Genomic DNA, 20,753 nt, shown 5'->3' with positions numbered 1-20,753 from the left:
TGACAAATAACAATATTGACGAAAGCAGCGGATCCCCCTGGAGGGTAAAGGTGTAAAGGGAGAAGCTACAAATCTAGCCGTCTCTTAAATACAACAATTACAGATAAATATTCTGTTCCCTTGTTGATCAAATCTTCCATTACAATTCTTTGTTTGCTTGTGGGCATTTGGTGCTTGGTGGATGGAGCTCAATGGATATTTACAGTTGGGGTTTCTGCAGTGAGGGTGGGAGACTTGGGGAGAGAGCGACTCAAGCTGAATGAAGTCCAACTGGAAACCTGATCTAATGCTTTCCACGCAATCATGACAGCAATTAGAGCTCCCCTCTGTTTTCCACTGCCATCTTTGTGTGCTCTCATCTCCTTTCTTCTCTCCTTTCTTGTCCCGGTTTTCCTTATCTGAATCTCTCCATCTTCAAAGTCTTCCTCTTTTTTTTTTTGCACGTATTTCTTCCTCTTTCTATCTCTTCCTCCATCTCCCGTCTCCTCTCTGATGTTTGTGCTCTCTATCCAGCAGTAGCCCTCCTGCTATTCTTCCCTTTCTTTCCGGATTACCTTCAGGCTCACTATGTGTGTGTATGTGCGTGTAAAGATTGGGGTCAATTCCCTGAAAAATCGCCCAATTTAAGAATTAAAAAGCACATCTGTGCAGTCCAAATAGTTTCATACATTACATATCGGAAGTGTGCACAGCAAATGTCCAGAGTTTAATTTGGAGAAATGGCTATGTCTAGAAAGGATTTTAAAACTTGTAAAATAATATTAGTTTGCTGCCGCCTTCTTTTTTTTCTGATCCGTTTGAAGAGGAATGACAGCTCCTGTCAGGAAGACAGTCTTTACAGAACATGTCTTCCAACTGCCTGACAGCAGATAGATAAAATAATGCTCCAGTATCATCTGCTAAAACTGCTGCTGCCTTTTTATTGCCGTTTATACGTCAAGATTATCTCCTCTTCATCTGCGCTCTCCAGCAGAGATGGCTCGCTCTCTCTTCCCCCCCTTGCTGAATCTTCATCATTAACCAAACCTCATCCCTCTCCTCTCTTCTCTCTTTTCCTCTTCTCTCTATCTTTTTCCTCCTCCCTCACATCCCGCCTGGCTAAAAACCAATCAGTCAAAGCCCCGTGGAGCTGCGCTTGGCAAGCCAGGGCACCCGGACGAGCAGCCATTCATCAAGAAAATAACAAAATTAAAATTACACTTCTGTATTTAATTTGGTCATTTATTTTTCCTGGGGGGGGTGGCTATGTGAAGGGGGCAGGGGTACACAGAGAGAGAGGGAGAAGACGGAGCGGGAGAGGAGACAAGCGGGCGGTTTAATGCTCCTTCTCAAAGCCAAGTAATTAGAAGTTGTGGTTGTAGCAAAGCGTCAACTTTGGCATCACGTCTCTCTTTCCTCCCTGAATGGAACGAGCTTGTCCATTTGGTACACAGCCCGGATGTGGATTTATGAATAATAGATACCAAAGAAATACTGGATGGCTATGAGAAGTCATTATCCACCAACATTCCCCGGCAGGCATGATGACAGCAATCTATGCTGGCGTACCTGCTTCCTGCGTTGGGCTGGCGTGCAGCGAGGCGACAGGCACGGTGATTTAGGGATGGCGAGGAGGGGATATTGCTTGTATGCAAACGAGAGCTGATTCAGCACTCCTGATTTCTAATCAACTCTAGTGTCATTTATAACCGCCACGGTCTCAGAGCTCAGACAACTCAGCTTCCACTCTACACACACATAGACACACACAAATGTACTGTGCAAGAGCCTGAATGTGAGTTTGCTTTTCCCTAAAAAGACATTAAAGGCACTCTGGGCACTCACAACTATATTTCCATTTTGGAAAAACCTCTAAACTCTGAGTTTATTGGTGTGTGAAGAAATCTTAAACACTTTTATTCCTGGTTGAGACATTAAGTTTATGAGGTTTTCTTGAGTAAATGTTGGAGACAGCAAAAGAACTGGATTCAGTTTACGTAAAGGCTACAGAACTTTATTTTTTAAAGAGATTAAACAATAGCAAGCCCCAAAGTAAAGTATTTTGTAATGATGCAGCCTTTTCTGAGATTGCACAAAAGGTTATGTCTCATTTTGGACATAATTATTGAACTAAAATCATGTTTCATTTTTGTTGGACTGTATGCATTACAGTACTTTTATTTTGCAACGAATTCAAGGAAATTGCATCCAGGAGTTCAGCAGCTGCAAAAACTAACCAAGACAAATTTGACATAACTGAAAAAGACAAGTCTCTTTTTTTTCTTGCTGAGGTTGAAAATACAGTGCCTATAAAAAGTATTTACCCCCTCAGATGTTTAACTCCTTTATTGGATTTTATAAATCAATCATGGCCAACATATTTTGGAATTTAGACACACAGTTTTTTTTTTCTTGAATGTCAAAATAAATACAGATTTCTACAAAGTAATGTCAATTTAATAAAAATATGTACTGAATGAATATTTATCTCCTTCAAGTCAGTATTTAGCAGATGCACATTTGGCTGCAATCCCAGCACTCACTTCTTACCAAAACTGCTCAAGCTCCTTCAGGCTGCACGGGGATCCAGCGTAAACAACCCTTTTCAAGTCCAGTCACAAGTTTGGATTGAGGTCTGGGCTCTGACTCAGCAAATCCAGAACATTTACCTTGTTGTCTTTAAACCATTTCTGTGAAGCTTTCGCTGTATGCTTTGAGTCATTGTCATGCTGAAAAAATAAATCTTCTCCCAAGCCATAGTTCTCTTGCCGTCTGAACAAGATCATCCTCCGGGACTTTCCCATATTTTTATAGGAAACATCCCCACAGCATGATGCTGCCACCACTGTGCTTCACAGTGGGGATGGTGTGTTTGTGGTGATGTGCAGCGTTTGGTGTCTGCCAAACACAGTGTCTGTCTGATGGCGAAAAAGCACTGTTTCGGTGTCATCAGACCAAAGAATTTTCCTCGACTTGACCATGGAGTATACCACATACCTTTTGGTGAACCCTAGTTGAGATTTAATGACTTTTCCTCAACAGTGGCTTTGTGTGCCACATTCCTTTCATTTCTCGAACTCCGGCGCATGTTCGGTGCCTTGGGATTGTTTCTGTATCCATTCTCTGACTTATACTTTTAAATAACCTTTTCTCTGAGTAGCTTGGAGTGTTTTTTATCTTAATGGTTTAGTGATTAACCAGTGACTGGACCTTCCAGACACAGGTGTCTTTATACTACAATCACTTGCGACACATTCACTTCACTCAGGTGATCCCCATTTTATTAACTGTGAGACAATTAGCACCAATTGGCTGGACCTCTGTTGAATTAGGTCAGTCTTTTCAAAGGGGGTGAATATTTATGCAATCACTTATTTTATATTATATATCTTTATCTAATTGACAATACTCGTAGAAATCTGTTTCACTTTGACATGAAAGTGTTTTTTTGTTTTGTTTTGTTTTGTTTTTTTGTCAAAAAGCAAAATTATATTGACCATGACTGAGTTATGAAATCAAACAAAAGGGTAAAACATCCTTTTCAAAGGTGTTGCATATCTAACTTAATAAGTAGCTGGAAACTATTCAACTTCTGTTTTTTAAATCCACATGAGCAGAAATATAGTCAACATGTAGGAACAATGAAAAAAGACTTAAGAAAGAAAAACAGACCTCTCCCTAAGGAAAAGAAAGGACGCTTGTATGCCCTTCCAATGAAAACACAACCCGACAGAAATCAATACTCAGGAGAAGCTTTGACATTTGAACTCTTGGCGCACTCACCTCATATTCCTGGGAGAGCTTGAGGTTGTCGTTGGCCTTGAGGAGTTCTGTGTGCTCAGCCAGCTCTGATATAGGGATTGGAGGATGATTCATCATACCTGTGCGCCAAAAAATTAGAAGAGAAATTCCACAGGGGAACAAAGGGGAGACATTTCATCAGCACAGGAGGCAGGACATAATCTCCAACTTAAAGGAACATTTTGAGTGAGAACTGTTGATGCAGACAATGAGAGTTGGGTTTTAGTGTTGAGGAAGCTTGTGCAGAACATGGTGAATGACACAGACAGTAAACATGTATTGACTAGTGATGTTATTGGCATTTGATTGGCCAGGCCAGAGCTCAAAAGACCAGTTTGTAAAGCATTGATTTTCCACCAAAGAAGCTGGTAGCAAACACCCACAAACCACATTGTATTTATCCCTGAAATGGCGATGGAACATGGTGCACCACGAACTAATTACTGTTGAGGTTGTTGGGTAGAAAAAACAGAGACCAATTATGTCTTAACATTCAGAGGCATCAAATTTTAATAGCTTGGGAAATTATTTAAAATGGCACAGGATGTAAAATGTAATGTTTTGATGGTGAAATCACAGACATGAAAAACAGCAGCCCTTTATATTCTTGAATCAATGAGAAGCTTAGATTGACCAAAAAAAAAAAAAAAAATCCCACTACATCAAATGTAGTGTTTGCTTTTAGCGTAGCTGCTTTCAACAAAAGACAGGGAATACAAAAGTGGATCTTTAATTGAAGGAAAAACAGTGTTGCTATGTAAATGTGTCTTTTAAGATTATTTTAATGTAAGCACATCCAATAGATTCAAGTTGTCTTTGATATATCCCATTACTAAGACATGAATGCTGCATGTAAGAACACTGTTTTTAACATTGAAACTTGAATGACTTTCAGCACCAATGACAGAATGATGGAAGCTCTGCTTTAAAACAAAACATCGACCTGGAGTTTTGTAATCTTACTCTTGATGTGCTTTGTTGTTACACTCCACTATAAAAAAGGTGCTTATTCTAGAGTCGAGCCCTGACCTGGGGGCTCATGGGAAGGGAGGTGGGAGGTGGTATAAGGAGGTTTAGAGGTGTGAGTGATGCTGGGTGACACAGTGAGCTGCTCCATTCCAGCGGGTCTGTGCAAAGCAAGCAAGCTGCTGTTTTTAGCCTTTGCTTTAGCTGCGGCTCTCTTCAAACTCACAAACATCTGCTCAAGTACCCTCTTTACTTTTGAAATCACACACCAAGCTAAGTTCTCTGTTGCATCTCTCCCTCATCCTTCCGCCTTTAATCTCGAGGCATCCCCAAAAAGGAGCCAGTTTCTCACTTGGGTGGCAATTTTTTTTTGGCTCGCTCCAACATCCACTGAATATTGTGAAGCTGCTGCCACAATGCCATCAGCCCTGCTGTGCACTCCAGTCACTAATCCATTTAGGAGCATAATGCTGAGGCCATGTAATGAAATATGGAGCAGCCATAGATTGTGAATCTGTCCCTGCATGTGGACGGGAAATACTTTCATGTTTGCAGCACAAAATCTCTTTTTCCTGCCAACTGATGGGGTCAAAAGTCAACCAAACAACAGAAAAGTTGCAGAGGCTTAATTGAGCGTGCCAAATCGGCATAATCACATTAAGCAACCTTAATTCTCCCTTTTCTTGCTAGGCCTCCTGCTCCCCAATGTCAAGAGGGCCACTGATGTTTTTGGCTGCTTTTGTGCCACTTAAAAGAGAAAGTTCAACTCTTTGTGCTGACAGTCTTCATTAGCTACGCTAATTTATATTACACTAAGAGAACAATGCACTGGTGTCAATTACATGAACATTTACAAAGATAAAACAGCATGTGAGACGGATGGAGATGACACTGAAAAGAGTGCGTCACCAGCTGACTTCAGAGGTATTTAAATGATCGTGCGGTGTCTGACTTCTTTTTGAAGCATCTTCTATCCCTTAAACAACTTAGAATAAACCTATAGATAATTTACAAAGTTACAGAAAAACTCAAATGATAGAAATATTTTCTGATAATGCTGTTTGCTTATTTATTCATACTCGAGTTTTCATCAGGCAGAAAAAGCGTGGAGATTGCAGTGGCACCTTTAGAGATTGAGATAGTCATTCATCTCTTTAGGTTTCATAGAAAGCACTGTGGTTAGCTTTAAGAAAAATAGGAAAATATTGCAAATGAAATTAGGTTTCATTTACCTGCCTCATATTCAGAGTGAGAAGGTATCAGAAGCTGCAAGCAAGATAAATAAGTAAACGCAAATGCAAATGAGGCACCCTCACTTCTCCTTAAGAGAACAAGAGGGGAGATCAAAGGATGTTTGAGGTGCGTCAGTGCGTACGTGGCTGTGTACTTTATGGCTATGTGTATTTGTGAGTGTGCGTGAATTATTGAAGTACTCAAACTCTATCAATTCCTTTCAGTTTATGTTTACTGCCCACATTACTGTCTGCATATATAAGTGGCTGCTTCATTTCAGAGAGATATATCAGGACAAAGTGTTTACATATAAAATCCAAATGAAGCATGATGCACTGCCAGCGGGATTGGCTGAAGGAATATGAAAAATTGTTTATTCCTTCAATCATTGGTAGTATGTTTTAGGAAACTTCTAAGAAAAAATAGAATTTTTTATCCATCATTTGGCTTTATCCTTCTCTGTCCTTCAGAAATAACCCTCACATCAGGTGGCCATGTTTACACATATGAACCTCTCTGCTAAAGCAATCTAAAGCATCTCCTTCTCCCTGTCAACACTCTTTTCCAGCAGCACAAGTTCCTTTTGTTCTCCAGACAAATGAGTCAATCAGGCCTGATTTGTCTTCTTATTCATTTTGTCATTTAAACTCCCTACGACAAGCCGCCATGTTTTTCCAAGAAGAGATTTAGTTTCAAATCGAGGCTTTCCTGTGACCCGCACTCCAGCAAAGTCACTCAAGGGCAAGTTGTTGTTATTCCCTTCATCCTTTCAAAGCTCACATCCTTCTTTTCAACACTACCCACGGCTTTTTCCCTCATCCACGTACAGACTCTATTTTTTTCCACCGCAATCAACAGCATGATCAATGAACACAGAAAAACAAACCAGCGTCTAATTACACATTTCCAATCTCACGATCCGCAGTCGATCCGCCTGAGAAATATAATGATTCTTTTTGATAAGCCAAAGCAGTTCTCTCTCCAAAAGCCTGTTTATGATGTTGCATATTTCCATATAAAAAGGAAGAAGTCTGCATGTGGGTAAGCAACGAAAATAAAAGGGGAAATAAAGGGGGAAGAGGAAAATCAGAAAGTGTGCTTTTTCTCTCCGATGATCCTTTTTTGCAGCGAGAGGGGGTGATCAAATGTCGAGCCATTGTTTGCCACCGCTTTAATTAATTCTGCTCGTTATCTCGGAGCACAGAAAAGACCCTGTTACTTCAAAATGGAAATGGAGCAGTGGTGAAGGAGGAGGAGGAAGGAGGAGGAAGGAGATGGAGGAACAACAACATTGAGGTGAGGAAAAGAGATAACAGAAACTGTACTTCTGTAAAAGTAAAACACCTCTCTACATAAACAGAAGTGATTGCACTGGTTACTTATGCATGGTGGATTAATGCACAGCCAACAGCCCATGTGAATATAGTGACTGACATCCAATTAAAGCAAATAAAGGAAACATAGCCCAGTAGACCAGTAGAAAATAACACCAAAATAATTAGTGCTGATTTTTTTTGGCTGTATACAGTGAAAAAAACAAACAAATGCAAATTATTTATTTGTAAATGAAGGCAAGCGGTGCTTGAATAAAAAACAAAAGACAGAGAGCTGGTACGCAAATGCCAAAAGCATAGAGACTAACTTTCATAGTCAAAATCTGCTTCACTCTGAGGACTGCTTAGCCCAGAATCTGTAAAGAACAGCAAACATAAGGGGAAATGGTTTCAAAAGGCTGGAATATAACATAAAAGGCTGTGTGAAAGGAAATAACTAAAATGTGCTAAGTGATGAAAGGCCTGGAAATAAAAAAGGGGGAAAAGTACTTTTCTTTTACCAAACTGTTAACCATCTCAGGCTCTGAAACAGGCACAAATTGGCCACATAGACATGAAAACATGGACATCGATGTTCAACAGTTATCCTCATGAGCACCCTGGTCAGCCATGGAAACCTTTCTTCGAATAGCTATATCAATGGCCACAGAGATCAGGGATAAGAGAATTGATTTGCCTTCATAAAGCACAATTTAAAGGGCTCATTGATAGAACTAAGACAGAGAAAGACAAACAAACAGCTCATATTTCCAGCTGAAAACTCATTCTGAAAGTTCTCTTTGTCTGCAGCTAGATGCCAAGGCTTTTGGAGTGAAAGGTGTGGAAAGGTGTCCGCATTTTTGTCTGACATCTGTGGAGTCAGAAATGATGAGAGCCAGAGCTCTGAGAAGTGCGGCGATTGATCCAAAATGTATCCGCTCCAGAGGAGAAGTCTTCTGAGGCCACAGCCAGCGAGGCCATGTCCAGAAAGACACTGGTCTCCTCAGCTGTTCAAGCAGAGAGGAGCCATCTGTGACAATGTTAGCTGGACATGTGGCTAAGAGATGCAGTGTGATGGGATGCTGCCAACCTGCTCCTCAAGTGAAGGGAGATACAGTTTTTCCAAATGCTGAAAGCTGAGATCAGATGATGGGGGGACCCAGTCCTAAGAAAGGATCACAATGTCCTGAGATGCTGACTTTGATCCATAGAAAGAAAGACTATTTTATCCAGAGCATGTGAAAGAAAGGATTTTCTAAAAATAGAAACTTGCTTTTGCTTTTTTCCAAAAAAGGCTGGTAGGTCATCAATCTCAGTTAGGGTTTTGAATGCAGTATCTATTCTTATTAACAACATTGTTAGGAAGTATATAAGCTGAGAAACATGGCTTAGTTATGCAACGTTAAAGTTCCACATCTGAGTGTTACTTGGTTTAGCTTGCTCTTACATCTAAGTGAAAGGACGTCAGGCTGGTAGTGGGAAATGATTGCAAAGAAATGAAGACATCGAACCTCCCTCTCTCTTCTAATTGATTTGTGACAATGACTAATTAAACCCAGCGGGGGTCGCTCTGATCCTCTGTCTCCAAACGTCATTCATGACAGCAGGAAGGAGGTGCAGGCATGTCTGATTATGTTTATGTGTATGTGTGCGTTTCAGCAGGACTGGTTGTGAGGAGGAGGGCACGGCTGTTGCAGTTCACTGCTGTAATCTGGAGAAACAAGTCGGCTGCTGCTGATGCATGCGAATGATTTGCTGGTGTCTGTGGGTGTAGCAAGTGTGCAATGTCTGGACGAAAATGTTTGATTTTTACATGCTCAAATGTGGAAGTCACTTCTCCTGACAGATTAGTGGGAGGGTAAAGTGACATACGTGATGCTGTTAAGAAGGGAGGGATAAAGAGAAGCACAGACGCAGATGGCATGAGGAGGAAATATATGTGAGATTTTATTTAAAAGTAAAAGAAGAGTGAAACTCAGTTCACCTGTCTTTGAATTTAAAGGAGCAGGGATTTTATTTTTCATATTTGCCTGAGCAGTAACGACTTGAATTCATATTATTTTGCACAGTAGGGGTTGTGGAAGATTGACATGAAAGTAGGGCTTTGAGCTAAGATTAACCCTTTATAGGGCACTCATTGAAATACTTGGAAATTCAAAATTTAAGCCCTAGAATATCATCAGTGGAAAGCCCTTTTTTTCCCTTTAACTTATGTCACTTACATATATATATATATATATTTGTATTACTATGGCCAAACTCAGGGTCAGTGAAGTGACAGTATATGGTTCCTTGCCCATTATCCATAAAGTGTATGTATATAAAGATGTTAATCATGTAAAATAAACACATAAAGAGTCTAATGAGTATTTACTTAGACATTAAAAGTTATTAAAATACAAAATATTTGTTTACAAGGTATGGCGAGTTGCCTTTAGATTCTGACCTCTTTCAGAGGCAGGATGTGACTAGACTTAGAGTACTGTACAAGTCAGTGGCTCCCTACCTTGTCCTTAGGGCCCCCCTACTCATATCTAAGTAAAGCTGAACCCTCCCATGACCCACTATGAAAAATTACACATCAATTTTAAATGTTTTAATTCACAAAAATCACAATACAGTACACCCACTGACACTTGTTGTTGACAAAATGTCAACGTTAAACTATCCAATGGCGTATCAGGGCCACAACAATAAAGATAATCTGTTTAGTTTCAAGAAAAATTCAAAATTCTCCGGTTTAAAAACATGTTGATTGCAAGAAAAAACAAGTTTGGGTTTGTTTTAACTAAAAAAAGTTGTAAATGTACATGAACTCAAACGTATATATATTTTAAAATATACAGTCCAAAATTCCAACCCAGATTTTAGTTTGGATTCTTGAATATTTTTTAATTTGGACTGTTGCAAATTTACGATTTAAAAACTTGATGTTTTTTTTCAATTCTAGTGTCAGAATGTAAGACTTTATAAACCTGTAAATTTCAAGTATTTTCTTGTAAATTTCCAGCTCTTTAATGACTTCTTGAAAATAAAGGCCTTCATAAACCCAGTTTTTCTTTTTTTTCTCAAAAATGTTGACTTTTCATTTCTCTTCATTTTTTTATCTTTTAGGTTTTCACTAATACATTATATTTCTAATCATGGTTTTAAAAAATGTATATGCAGATTTATAAGTCTGAGCAGACAGGGTCCCATGCCTCCCTGAGATCTTTGGCACCACCCCTAGAGTTGCCTGGACACCAGGTTGGAAACCCCTGGTTTAAGAAAAATGTTTCCACCAGTTTCATCTTACATAGTTCCAACAAGAGATGTATAATAATCACAAATACTGAATAAATGAGTTTTAGCAGTGATGAGGCTCACAGTAAAGATAAGAACTGATGTATGCCATTTATGTATAATAAAGCTATTACACCACTGTTAAACTGACTACAACCATATCCATTTCACTATTCATACCATTTATTTTCTTTATAATTCCACCAGAAAATGTAAGAAACACACAAGTTTTATTTGTCTAAATTACTGTAAGCAGAATTAAGGCTCACAGTATATATAAAAACTGATGGGAACCATATTAGTATATAAAAACTATTAGAAGGTTATAAAACTGACCAAAGATCACAATTTTTTTTACTATTTATACCTTGAAATTTTCTTATTAGTTTAGAGTTATATATTGGGACCAAAAGAGACGTTAAACTGCAATTTTCAAGTTCTTGAGGAAACAGGAAGTTTGAGACACTCTGGGCCACTGCTGATTGGTCAGATTGCATGATGTCAATTTCCGTAACGCTGACTGATCTCAACTGATTGTCTAAGGAAAATAATTCTGGTTCTACTGTATTACAGAGAGCTGGGGGGAGGCCACGTAGGAAGTCTACTGAAATTACCATATGCAGTTCGTTGTCCCATAAGGCTTGATGCTATATTTTCCCATTGTCATTTCTGCATGGTTCTTGAAAAATTATGATAAAATAAATAAATAAACAAATAAAGAGTGAGGAGTTAAAGGGTGGGGGTTGTAGGGAAAGGGGGCACTTGGTTGGAGATAGACAGCAGATATCCACTGAGTCGTGCTGCTTCATTACTTTGGCCCCATTTGGCAATTAAACCCCAGGCACCAATGAAGATAATGACAAAACGAGCCACTCTGCGCCCCAAGGAGTTATGGAAAGTCAGTGTGAGGCTGTCACATGACGCACGGGCTTTACACACACATGAAGACGCACGCTGACAAAATGAACACACTCTCTTACAAAAGCTTATAGAAAGCCTAATCAAAAGCATATTTTTTGTTCCCAGGCACCAGAGGTCAGTGAGCACACTTTGCCAATGCTGCATATGCTCTGCTGGGTTGGAGAGGCCTTGGATAAGTACACTGGGAGTATGCTCATTTGAACAATGGTCGCTATTAGCTGATGGGGATGTTCACAAATGCTCACCGGCCCACTTAATTGGGCTAAAATGTCCATTCAAATTAAATTCCCCGGGTGCAGAGATAACGACATCGTCCAATACTGTGGAACAACAGCGGGGCTGTCGAACGAGAACACTTGTCATATATAAAGAGAGGTCTCAGCCTGTATCGGTGAATGTTATGCAAAAAAAAGCAAGAGACTGTAACAATAGTGTCTATTATTTAAGGAATGGGGGAGGATAGTAGGGGGCACAGTGGAAACGCTGGAAGTCAGAGAGACAAATAACAGGAATGGCTATTATAACCTTATCATTACAGAAGCACTGATAGGGCTCTGAATACCAAGCGAGATAAACCCGTGGACAGAAAATTGAACTTCCACATTTTCTGTGTATAAGTGGGTTTGTGCTGCTCCTTTCATCCTCATATCTGCTTTCTCTGATGTAAAGAAGTCAGTTTTTTTTTCTCTCCAAGATACAAACTCAGGCTGCATAACTGGGCTCCCGAAGAAGGCGAGGAGTAACGCTCCATTTGAAAATTGAGCCTTTTGATGAAGCACAGACTGTCTGTGGATGACAGATGGATGGCCGAGAGACAAACAGGCAAGGAGACAGAAAGGCAGGAGGGAAAGAGGGAGAGAGAAATGTGGGAACTCATTGAAAAAAGGTGGATGTGTTTTTCCTCTCTGGAGGGTTTACTCCTTTTCTGCCGTTTGTTTGGGTTGGTGGGAAAGACATCTGTAAAATACAGCTCGAGTCCTTCAAGATGCAGGTCTTGGTCTTGTGTCAAATGGAGTGCTTGAGTAGAGAATGCAATAAAATCTAAATGCGCATGAATCCAAGATGCTCAGAGGGAGGTAACAGAGAAGGCAATTAGATTGTTTCCCACTGAATGACAGGCTTCCAAACTGGTCATCGCGGTTTTTGAACATCTTCGTCTTTCTTCCTTTTTTTTTAAAAACAAAGCTAGTAATTAAGCCTAACTAAACAATAAAAAACAAAATAAAAACAAACTAGGTTTCACTATGATGCAGACCAAAAGAACAAACTGTACCCATTGCAGTCTATATTGCAAAAGGATAGAAAAGAAAGACAGGCTGATAGATTATGGATCTGAAAAAGAGGCAAAAAGAAGATGGAGAAGCCTTAGAGAATGAGTTGGGGGATCGAATGTGCTCTGTTGTTAACACCAGGCTTAAGCTCGGATGAACACCAGACAGAAAGTAAGACAAAAGAGGAAACAGGTAAAACAGAGGAGAATTTTAAAACAGGATTTGTTTCCAGCATCAAAAACAATGAAGACATGACTTTCTAACTTTCTGTTATTCATAAATCTGTTACATGAGAGAAATGGGAAACATATAAATATGGCTTACATGTTGTTATGAAGGCACATAATGTCAAACAGAATGACGTGGGAGAACTTCATGGACATCTTTCACACTGCTGCATAAATTTAACTCTAAGTTGCATCACTTGTGAACAGTTAATCTGTGTGTAGGCTGTGTGCATGAGTATGCCAATAGTATAATCTACAACTATGCATGCAAATTGTGTATAAAAATACTTTTATGTTGTTTTTACATAAATTAAAGATTTTCATTGTATATTAATATGCTTGTTACAGGAAGGAGGGTCAAAAGTCATATAGAGTATGGCCAATATGACGACCAAAAATGGATTAGTGTTGCTGCAAATTAACTCTTTTGGCAAAACTTTCACAACCCAATTTCAAGTTTCCGTTGGTTCCAGGAGAAGGTTTTTGAAGTTTCTGCCAAACTTTTTTATTTCGCAAGGCATAAAGCTGCTGAAACAACTTTAGATCAGCTAGGGTAATAAATCATTATGTATGCGGTGTCTTATAATTTAGTTCTTCTACACTTTATTCTGTTTCTCAATAAAGCTAAAAATCAGCCTAATGTTGTACAAAACTTTGTCACTGCAGAAACAAAAGCATGAGAGTCTGTGAATGGACATCCAATTAGTCCACTGAAATACAAGGCTTTCATTGTTTTTTACAGGCCAGCTGTTTTACAGCAATCCAAAGCTGTTATCTAGGAGTCTAAATGGTATTAAACATTAAATTTTACCATCTCAATGATCCAAAAAGTATTTTAAATGCCAAGCTACTTGTGTTCTCATACAAAAAGTTAAACAGTATAACGCTGTTAAACTGTGCTTACATACTCAAAATTTGGGTGGATAAATCCTCATTTTGAACATGAAGTACAAGTGTATCTCAGAGAATTAGAACAGTAAAAAGTAATTTTTAAAATTTTTTTCCTGTTATTTACTTCAGAAAGTTACATTTCCATATAGTAAAGTGAAACATTTTGAGGCCTTTTTGTGTTTTAATCTTGATGATTATGGCTTACAGCTCATGAAAAACAATTCCACTATCTATGAATATTAGAAAATTGTGAAAAAGTCCAATTTGCGAAGATTTCCTGAGCTTTTATTCTCTCATTCTGGTTTAGTTGACACAACTGCAATTACGGGGAAAACTGCTGACTTGACAAATGTCCAGGAGACAATAATTGCTACCTTTCACAATAGGGGTAAGCCACAGAAGGTCACTACCGAAAGGGCAGGGTTCTCAAAGTTCCATATTCATCGGAAGTTGACTGGAAGGGAAAAGTGTGGTAAGAAATGGTGCACAAACAACAGGGATGAGCTCAGCCTTCAGAGGATTGTCAAACAAAGACGGTTCCAACTTAGCAGAGCTTCACAAGGAGGGGACTAAAGGTGGAGTCAGTGGACCAAGAGTCACCACACAGTTTGGTCTAGGAAATGGGCTACAAGTGTTGTGTTCCCAGTGCTGAGCCACTCCTGAACTACAGATGTTAGAAGTGTCTCACCTGGGCTAAGGAGAAAAAGAACTGGACTGTTGATGTCTCAGTGGTCCAATCCTGTGTCAGATGAAAGTCAATTTAGCATTTCATTTGGAAATCAAGGTCCCAAGAGTCTGGGGGAAGATCAGAGAGGCACATAATCTAAGGTACTTGAAGTCCAGTGTTTTCAGTTTGCATGGTCAGTGGTGGTTTGGGGTGGTATGTCATCTGTTGCTGTTAGTCCACTGTGCAAGTCCAGAGTCAAGACTGTTAGTGGTCTACCAGGAGATTTTAGAGCACTTCATGCTCTCATCTGCTTAGAAGCTTTATGGATTCTGATTTCCTTTTTCAGCAAGATTTGGCACCTGCCCACATTGAAGACAAAACTACCAGAAACTGGTTTGCTGACCACAGCGTTACTGCTCTACTGAGCCTGAAGGCTGCTATTAGAGCAACCTGGGCTTTAAAACACCACAGCAGCGCCACAGAATGAGTGGCTCCATGCCACGTCACGTCAATGCAGTAATTTGTACAAAAGGAGCTCTAACTAATTATTGAGTGCATAAATGGGCATAACTTTGCTGTATTATATATCGTTTTTGTGGACTAATGGTTTGTGATATTCTAATATTTTGAGATTGTGTATTTTTGTAGGCTTTGAAACAACGAATCTAGAATATATGGAAGTGTCACTTCTTGAATAAATGCATAGGAAAAAAATGAACCTTTTCATGATATTCTGGTTGTTTTTAGCTGTACCTGCGTGTCAGTTCAGTTCTACCCGTATATTTTTTAGTTTTACTGTGAATCTTAACTGTTCCTGTGTGTGTAATGTGTCCTTCCTGTACCTGGAGTTTGGAAGTTGATGCGTCTCATTTCCACAGGGTCTGTAGGATGGTGAGGTGTGATGTCGGCGTTGTTCAGTAGACATTTTGTGCGTGGCTCTGACTCTTTTCTTTTGCGACTGAAAAAAAGACAAACAACAGTAGAAAGAGGAAAAGACATACAGACACACAAAAACAATGGAATAACTTTTAGTAAGCAAGACATAAGGAGCTGAGAAAGCGTATCAAGTACGCAAAATTCTCCTTCACCCTCACTAATTAAAGGCATCTGTTTTGCTGAGGCAGGCTACTTTGTCTCCGCCTGTAAACTGCAATAAAGTACGGCTAAACCTTACCTGTCAGGTTTGCTGTTTCCACAGAAGCAATAGGAGTCAAATAAATATATAAAGATGGTGAAAACACAACACACAAGGAGAAAAGGAGAAGGGGGAGGCAAGAAGAGAGATAAATCAATAGAGAGCAGTTTAAAATTCACAGGGGTCGCTGCTGGGCTCGCAAAAACGCGAGATAAAGCTCATCAGCATTTGGAGGAGGCGTGTGCATGTGTGTGCATGTGTTCACATCTATCAATGTGTGGGAACAAGCAAGTATACAGTAAATTGTGCAAGAAGAGCATACATTCGAGCGTGTATAGATGTAGGTGTGTATATATGTGTGCTTATGTGTGGGTGCAGATACAGATGGGGGAGAGGGAATGTCAGGGCCAAGGGCAGACCAGGGAAACACTGTTCACCAGGGAGAGATGGAGCGGGAGATGGGAGAGTAAGGGGAAGGGGTAGAAAAGAGAGAAAAAGAGAGAGATCCAAGGAGAGATGTTACTCTCCCTAACCACCAAGACGGAGGTAAAGCAAGGTCAGACAGTCAGGGATCATCTGACAGCAGCAATCTGTACTTGTGTTGCTTACACCAGGCCTGGCAGTCTTAAAATAAGTCAGGGATCTTCCCTGATATGTAGGGCGATCTCTTACACCATTGTTCGCTTGGGACTTGGAGTCACTGGAACTATGAGCTACAGCTTACTATGACACGGGAGGAAATATTGACTGTATGCCTATGACTCAAAAACCTAAAAAGCTGAGGGATATTGTATTTATTAAGACTTTTAGAGTAAGAGAGCTGCCTCCTGTAAGATTAATTTACCAGAAGAAATAAAATATAGCCTCTTCCCATTGAAAAAGTTACTACAGCAGACGTATAACACTAATAATGGGGAAAAAAACTTTTGAATCATTTAGTCAACATTGAAATAAACTTTTGTTATATCTAGATAAATACTTTTCCTGTGAATAAATTCCTCCTTAAATACACATTGGGGTCGACTCTAAATCAATGATGTAGAGTTGTACTGTTCTTAGTTCATTTAATGAGCACAATCTCAGAGAATCTCTTTCTCTCTCCTTTCTCAAACCCCCTCACTTCCCAAAACCATCTTCTTCAAAACAAAAGCTGTTTCATATTAACATGCAAAAATGTTGTTGAATATCATGCTGCTGTTAATACAAAATAAAGCAAGCCTAAACATGCTCCCTAACATGCAATGATTTTGCAGTAGCCCAGTTGCCGAATTACACTGCAAATAACTGGTTCAACATCAAATGGCAAGAAAATCATCATTGTTGGTTGGAGTATATGATAAAAAGCCCTGATCTGGAGCATTTTTAACCCAAAAAAAAATGACAGATGGAAATGGATCCGATCATTTTTACTTGTATAGATAGAGCAAAACACTAAAAAATGCAAGTGGCATTCTCAGCATATCTTCAAATATGACTTAATGTATCTTTCCAGATAAAAGATCAAAAACTTAAAATGGGGACACATTTTGTATTAGTTTTAACCCTGAGGCTTATTTTCTTTGGTTAGATGTTGAACAAAGTTATTGTTTTACACTACTGACTCAAATACTTGTGCAACAGCATTCACCACAAAAAAGGGAAAAGCATATATCAAAAACAACTCACTTTTTATACAGGAGAATAGCAATGACGATGCAGATGATAAAGACCACAGCCAGGACTGGGCCCACCACCCATATGAGTCCGTCCCCAGGCTCTACTGGATGAGGGTCGACCACCAGCTCAGGAGTCATTACAGTGTCGGTATAGGGGCTGGTAGCAAACATTTTCTGTGCAAAGAGAAGGGAAGTTCATATTGAAATAGCAAATAAAGCACAATCCAAGAGTTCAGGTAACATCTAGGCTAGATTTGAGGAAAACTGCAAAACCAGACAGGAGATGTGTTAAATTTAAAGAAAGTTACCTAAATCTAAATGTGCAGATTTGAGCAATAAAATCCACCCTGGCAAAAATTGTTTGACTTTAACTTGGCCGACTGAACTGTGTTGAACTGGGCTGAACGTGTAACTCACCCCGGCGGTGCTATTGAGTTCAGCCAGCAGGAAGAAGACGTACTCCTGGCCGGGTTCAAGAGGCTTGTTCTCACAGCTGCTTTGGCGGTGGTCAGATCCCACCGTGAAGCTGGGGGGCAGCTGCCTGAAGCAGGCTGTGATGTAGGGTTTCCTCTGGTCCAGCTGGGCCAGCTGACGGCGTGAGCGGCGTTTAGGGGTCACCTCACGCAACAGCTGATTAATGGAAAAGGGTATTAGTTTACCATTGCAGCAAACTTTTACAAAGTGAAACTTTTTCAACAACTTAAAAGCTCTTAATGATGTTCAACAGGATAATATCAAATTATGCAAGCACCACAATCCTACTGGTGCATATATGAACCACAGAAGGAGTAAAGTTTCCCAGAAATTTCCAATAAATGCGACTTTTTACTCTTGTGAACATGATCCCTATCAATGAGCTGGAGAGACTAAAGCTGACATACTGTAGGTGTAATGAAGCCCTTAGAATGAAATCACGCTCATTCAAGCCCTCATTCATTTCAAACTGCAGATAGAGGCAGGCAGTAAGCAGAAGGAATGAGTGTAATCCCAAATCCAGTATGGGTGTGTGTGTGTGTGTGTGGGGGGGGGGGGGGGTTGCAAAATGATCTGACAGTCAAGGTGACCCTGGGCTATGGGAAGAGTGGGAAGACTGTGTAATTCCCTCTCCTGCAGGCTTTGGTAATAAATTAGCATAGTGTATTTATGTCTGTAATACAGATGCTCATGTCTGGTACATGGTATGGGAATATAAAATTTGACTTGCACATGCAACTGTAAATGAAGCAAATGTGTCCTTGGAAACTACGTAAAAAATTGGTGAAGCCAATAAAGACAAATGAGAGTGCAACCAAATTTATCCTATACCATCTATGTGTGAGAAAAACACCCTGGTTGTAAAATATCCTACCTCTTCCATATCCATTTCATCAGGATTCTTCAGATTTTTCACAGTTCCTGCCGTCATCTTCAGTGGAACCACAACCACATAAAAGTTCCTGTAAACATGGCAAGTTGATAAAATGTTTTAATTGACTCTGAAGAGAAAGTTAGGTGTGATTCAGTAGATGAGATGGAGTCTAACTAATCCTGAATATTTACTGTTCATTTCAGCTTGATTATAGAGATCAGGAGAATTATCAACATCCAGTACAGGATAAAATTGAGCATGGCCATGACAAAGCAAGTTCAAATTCAAGACCATGTTAATGTTGTTGTTTTCTTTGACATCAATGGTATAATTTTGAAGGAGTGGGTTCCAGAAGGATCATTTTGAATCATTATTATTACAAACAGGTTTTAGAAAAACGGGGAGAAAAAGTCCAAAGTAAGAGACCACAACTGAGGTAAAAGGGTTTCATTCTTCATCAAGACAATGTGCCAGCTCTCAGTTAAGCAGTTTCTGGTCCAGAAACAAATCACAGTGCTTGATCACCCTCCCTATTCACCTGATCTAGCACCATGTGACTTTTTATCTTTTTTCCTAAGAACAAATCTTGACTCAACAGAACATGATTTAAGTCAGAAGATAAGAAGTGAACAACAGAGGTTCTGAGAAAATGGTTGATGCAAAAGGGGAGGATATTGAAGGAGGAAGACACTGAAAAATGTTAATGTTCAATAAAATAGTGTTACAGCATTAGCCTTATTTTAATAGCCACACGTTGTATTAGTAAGTTACTAGTAACTGTTCAAATGTATCAGTAGAGAAAGTTAAATATGGAAGTAGAACAACTCCTATTTAAACTCAGAAAATCTTCTAAGCTCAGTCCATCGTAACATCACATCTGATACATCTCAAAAGTTAAACCAAGATTTTCTGACCGAAAAGACAGACTGACAGAGCTTGCAGAACCCATCTTTTAACACGCTATACTCACTTGACATCCTTGTTATCGACTTGTGGGAAGGACATGGTCAGCATGTTGTCAGGCTCAGCATAGATGTCCAGTTTTGGTTTCTTGCCCAAGATTGGGGGTGCAGTCTTGGCAAACACACGATGTCTCGGGCCACCGTCCATGCTTTCTTGGCAGGTCACCCTAAACTCATAGGTGTTGTTGTACCTTAGCCCAGAAATGAGCACCCTCATTTGCCTGGCATCCACATCCATCTTTTGACGGTTGTACTCGATCTAAAGTTGGAAAAAGATTCAGATGTTCAGTGGATTTTAGTAAATATACACAGAAAGTCAGGTAAGAAGGCATATTTGAGCACAATCTGATGTTAAGATGATTATAATGTCCAAAAATTAGCAGTTCTGTAAGGCTATTGCACTATTGTTTTTCATTTCATAGTGACAGATGTAAATTAGCTCAGAATTAGCTCAGTGTTTCAGCCAACAAATGGACCTGTTTTTTGCCCCACAATTATCTTACCGTGCATTTGTAGGGAGACCTGCTTTCAAAAAATTTCCATGCAAGGACCACTGTGGTCTTGGTGGACCACTTGACGGTGAAATTCTTTGGAACATCTGTTAGAAGAAAAATGGAACAAACGAAAAACAATAAATTGTATGATTAGTGAACTGAACACATAGAGACCTAGGACTGAGAAACAAAAAAAGAACCACTGTTTCAAATAAAGAAGTTGTTCCCCTGCAACATTCCTCTTGGTTGGAGAGTGAGTGTATCGGTGAGCTGTGATTGGCTGTGAGAAGGGCAACGCCATTGGTTAAGACACACAGCACGAAAGACTCATGGACGACAAAACCCATGGAGCACAGAGTGCGCCCACTGGCTAGCAACCGTGGATAGTGACAACCCAACTCACCATCTTTGAACCTATGACCACCCAAGGGTTAACAAGTGACCCACGCGGTCCCGGTGAGTCTGGGTTGACACTGCCAACGTGCTGCCACGAGGGCATAAAGACAGACCCAAAACAAAGCATGCCAACAGTCCTCAGCAGTGCACCTAGGGGATGCCATGCCACAAGCTGTCCTATCAAAGGACAGGGGGAGGGTATACTGGGGAAG

At 39.8% G+C, this 20,753-nt stretch overlaps 1 protein-coding gene across 11 annotated transcripts in view; it reads right to left on the bottom strand.

Annotated features, from left to right (window-relative positions):
- ptprsa (protein tyrosine phosphatase receptor type Sa) overlaps nucleotides 1–20,753 on the bottom strand; it is a 321,629-nt gene that overhangs the window by 38,817 nt on the left and 262,059 nt on the right. For 4 of the 11 annotated variants that reach the window (XM_041791166.1, XM_041791169.1, XM_041791173.1 and 1 more), the window contains 9 exons: nucleotides 20,155–20,249; nucleotides 19,660–19,910; nucleotides 18,690–18,777; nucleotides 17,759–17,971; nucleotides 17,352–17,515; nucleotides 15,726–15,737; nucleotides 15,394–15,509; nucleotides 7,622–7,669; nucleotides 3,763–3,860 (listed from right to left, as the gene is read on the bottom strand). In XM_041791166.1, coding sequence (XP_041647100.1) covers nucleotides 3,763–3,860; nucleotides 7,622–7,669; nucleotides 15,394–15,509; nucleotides 15,726–15,737; nucleotides 17,352–17,515; nucleotides 17,759–17,971; nucleotides 18,690–18,777; nucleotides 19,660–19,910; nucleotides 20,155–20,249 — 1,085 coding nt within the window. The remainder of the gene's footprint in view (nucleotides 1–3,762; nucleotides 3,861–7,621; nucleotides 7,670–15,393; nucleotides 15,510–15,725; nucleotides 15,738–17,351; nucleotides 17,516–17,758; nucleotides 17,972–18,689; nucleotides 18,778–19,659; nucleotides 19,911–20,154; nucleotides 20,250–20,753) is intronic. The other 7 variants (XM_041791171.1, XM_041791174.1, XM_041791175.1 and 4 more) reach the window with 3 other exon arrangements.

The sequence above is a fragment of the Cheilinus undulatus genome, linkage group 7 (assembly GCF_018320785.1).
Source record: "Cheilinus undulatus linkage group 7, ASM1832078v1, whole genome shotgun sequence".
Classification (NCBI taxonomy): domain Eukaryota; kingdom Metazoa; phylum Chordata; class Actinopteri; order Labriformes; family Labridae; genus Cheilinus; species Cheilinus undulatus.
The sequence above is the reverse complement of the archived record's forward strand: the minus strand, read 5'-3'. Positions and strand labels throughout refer to the sequence as shown.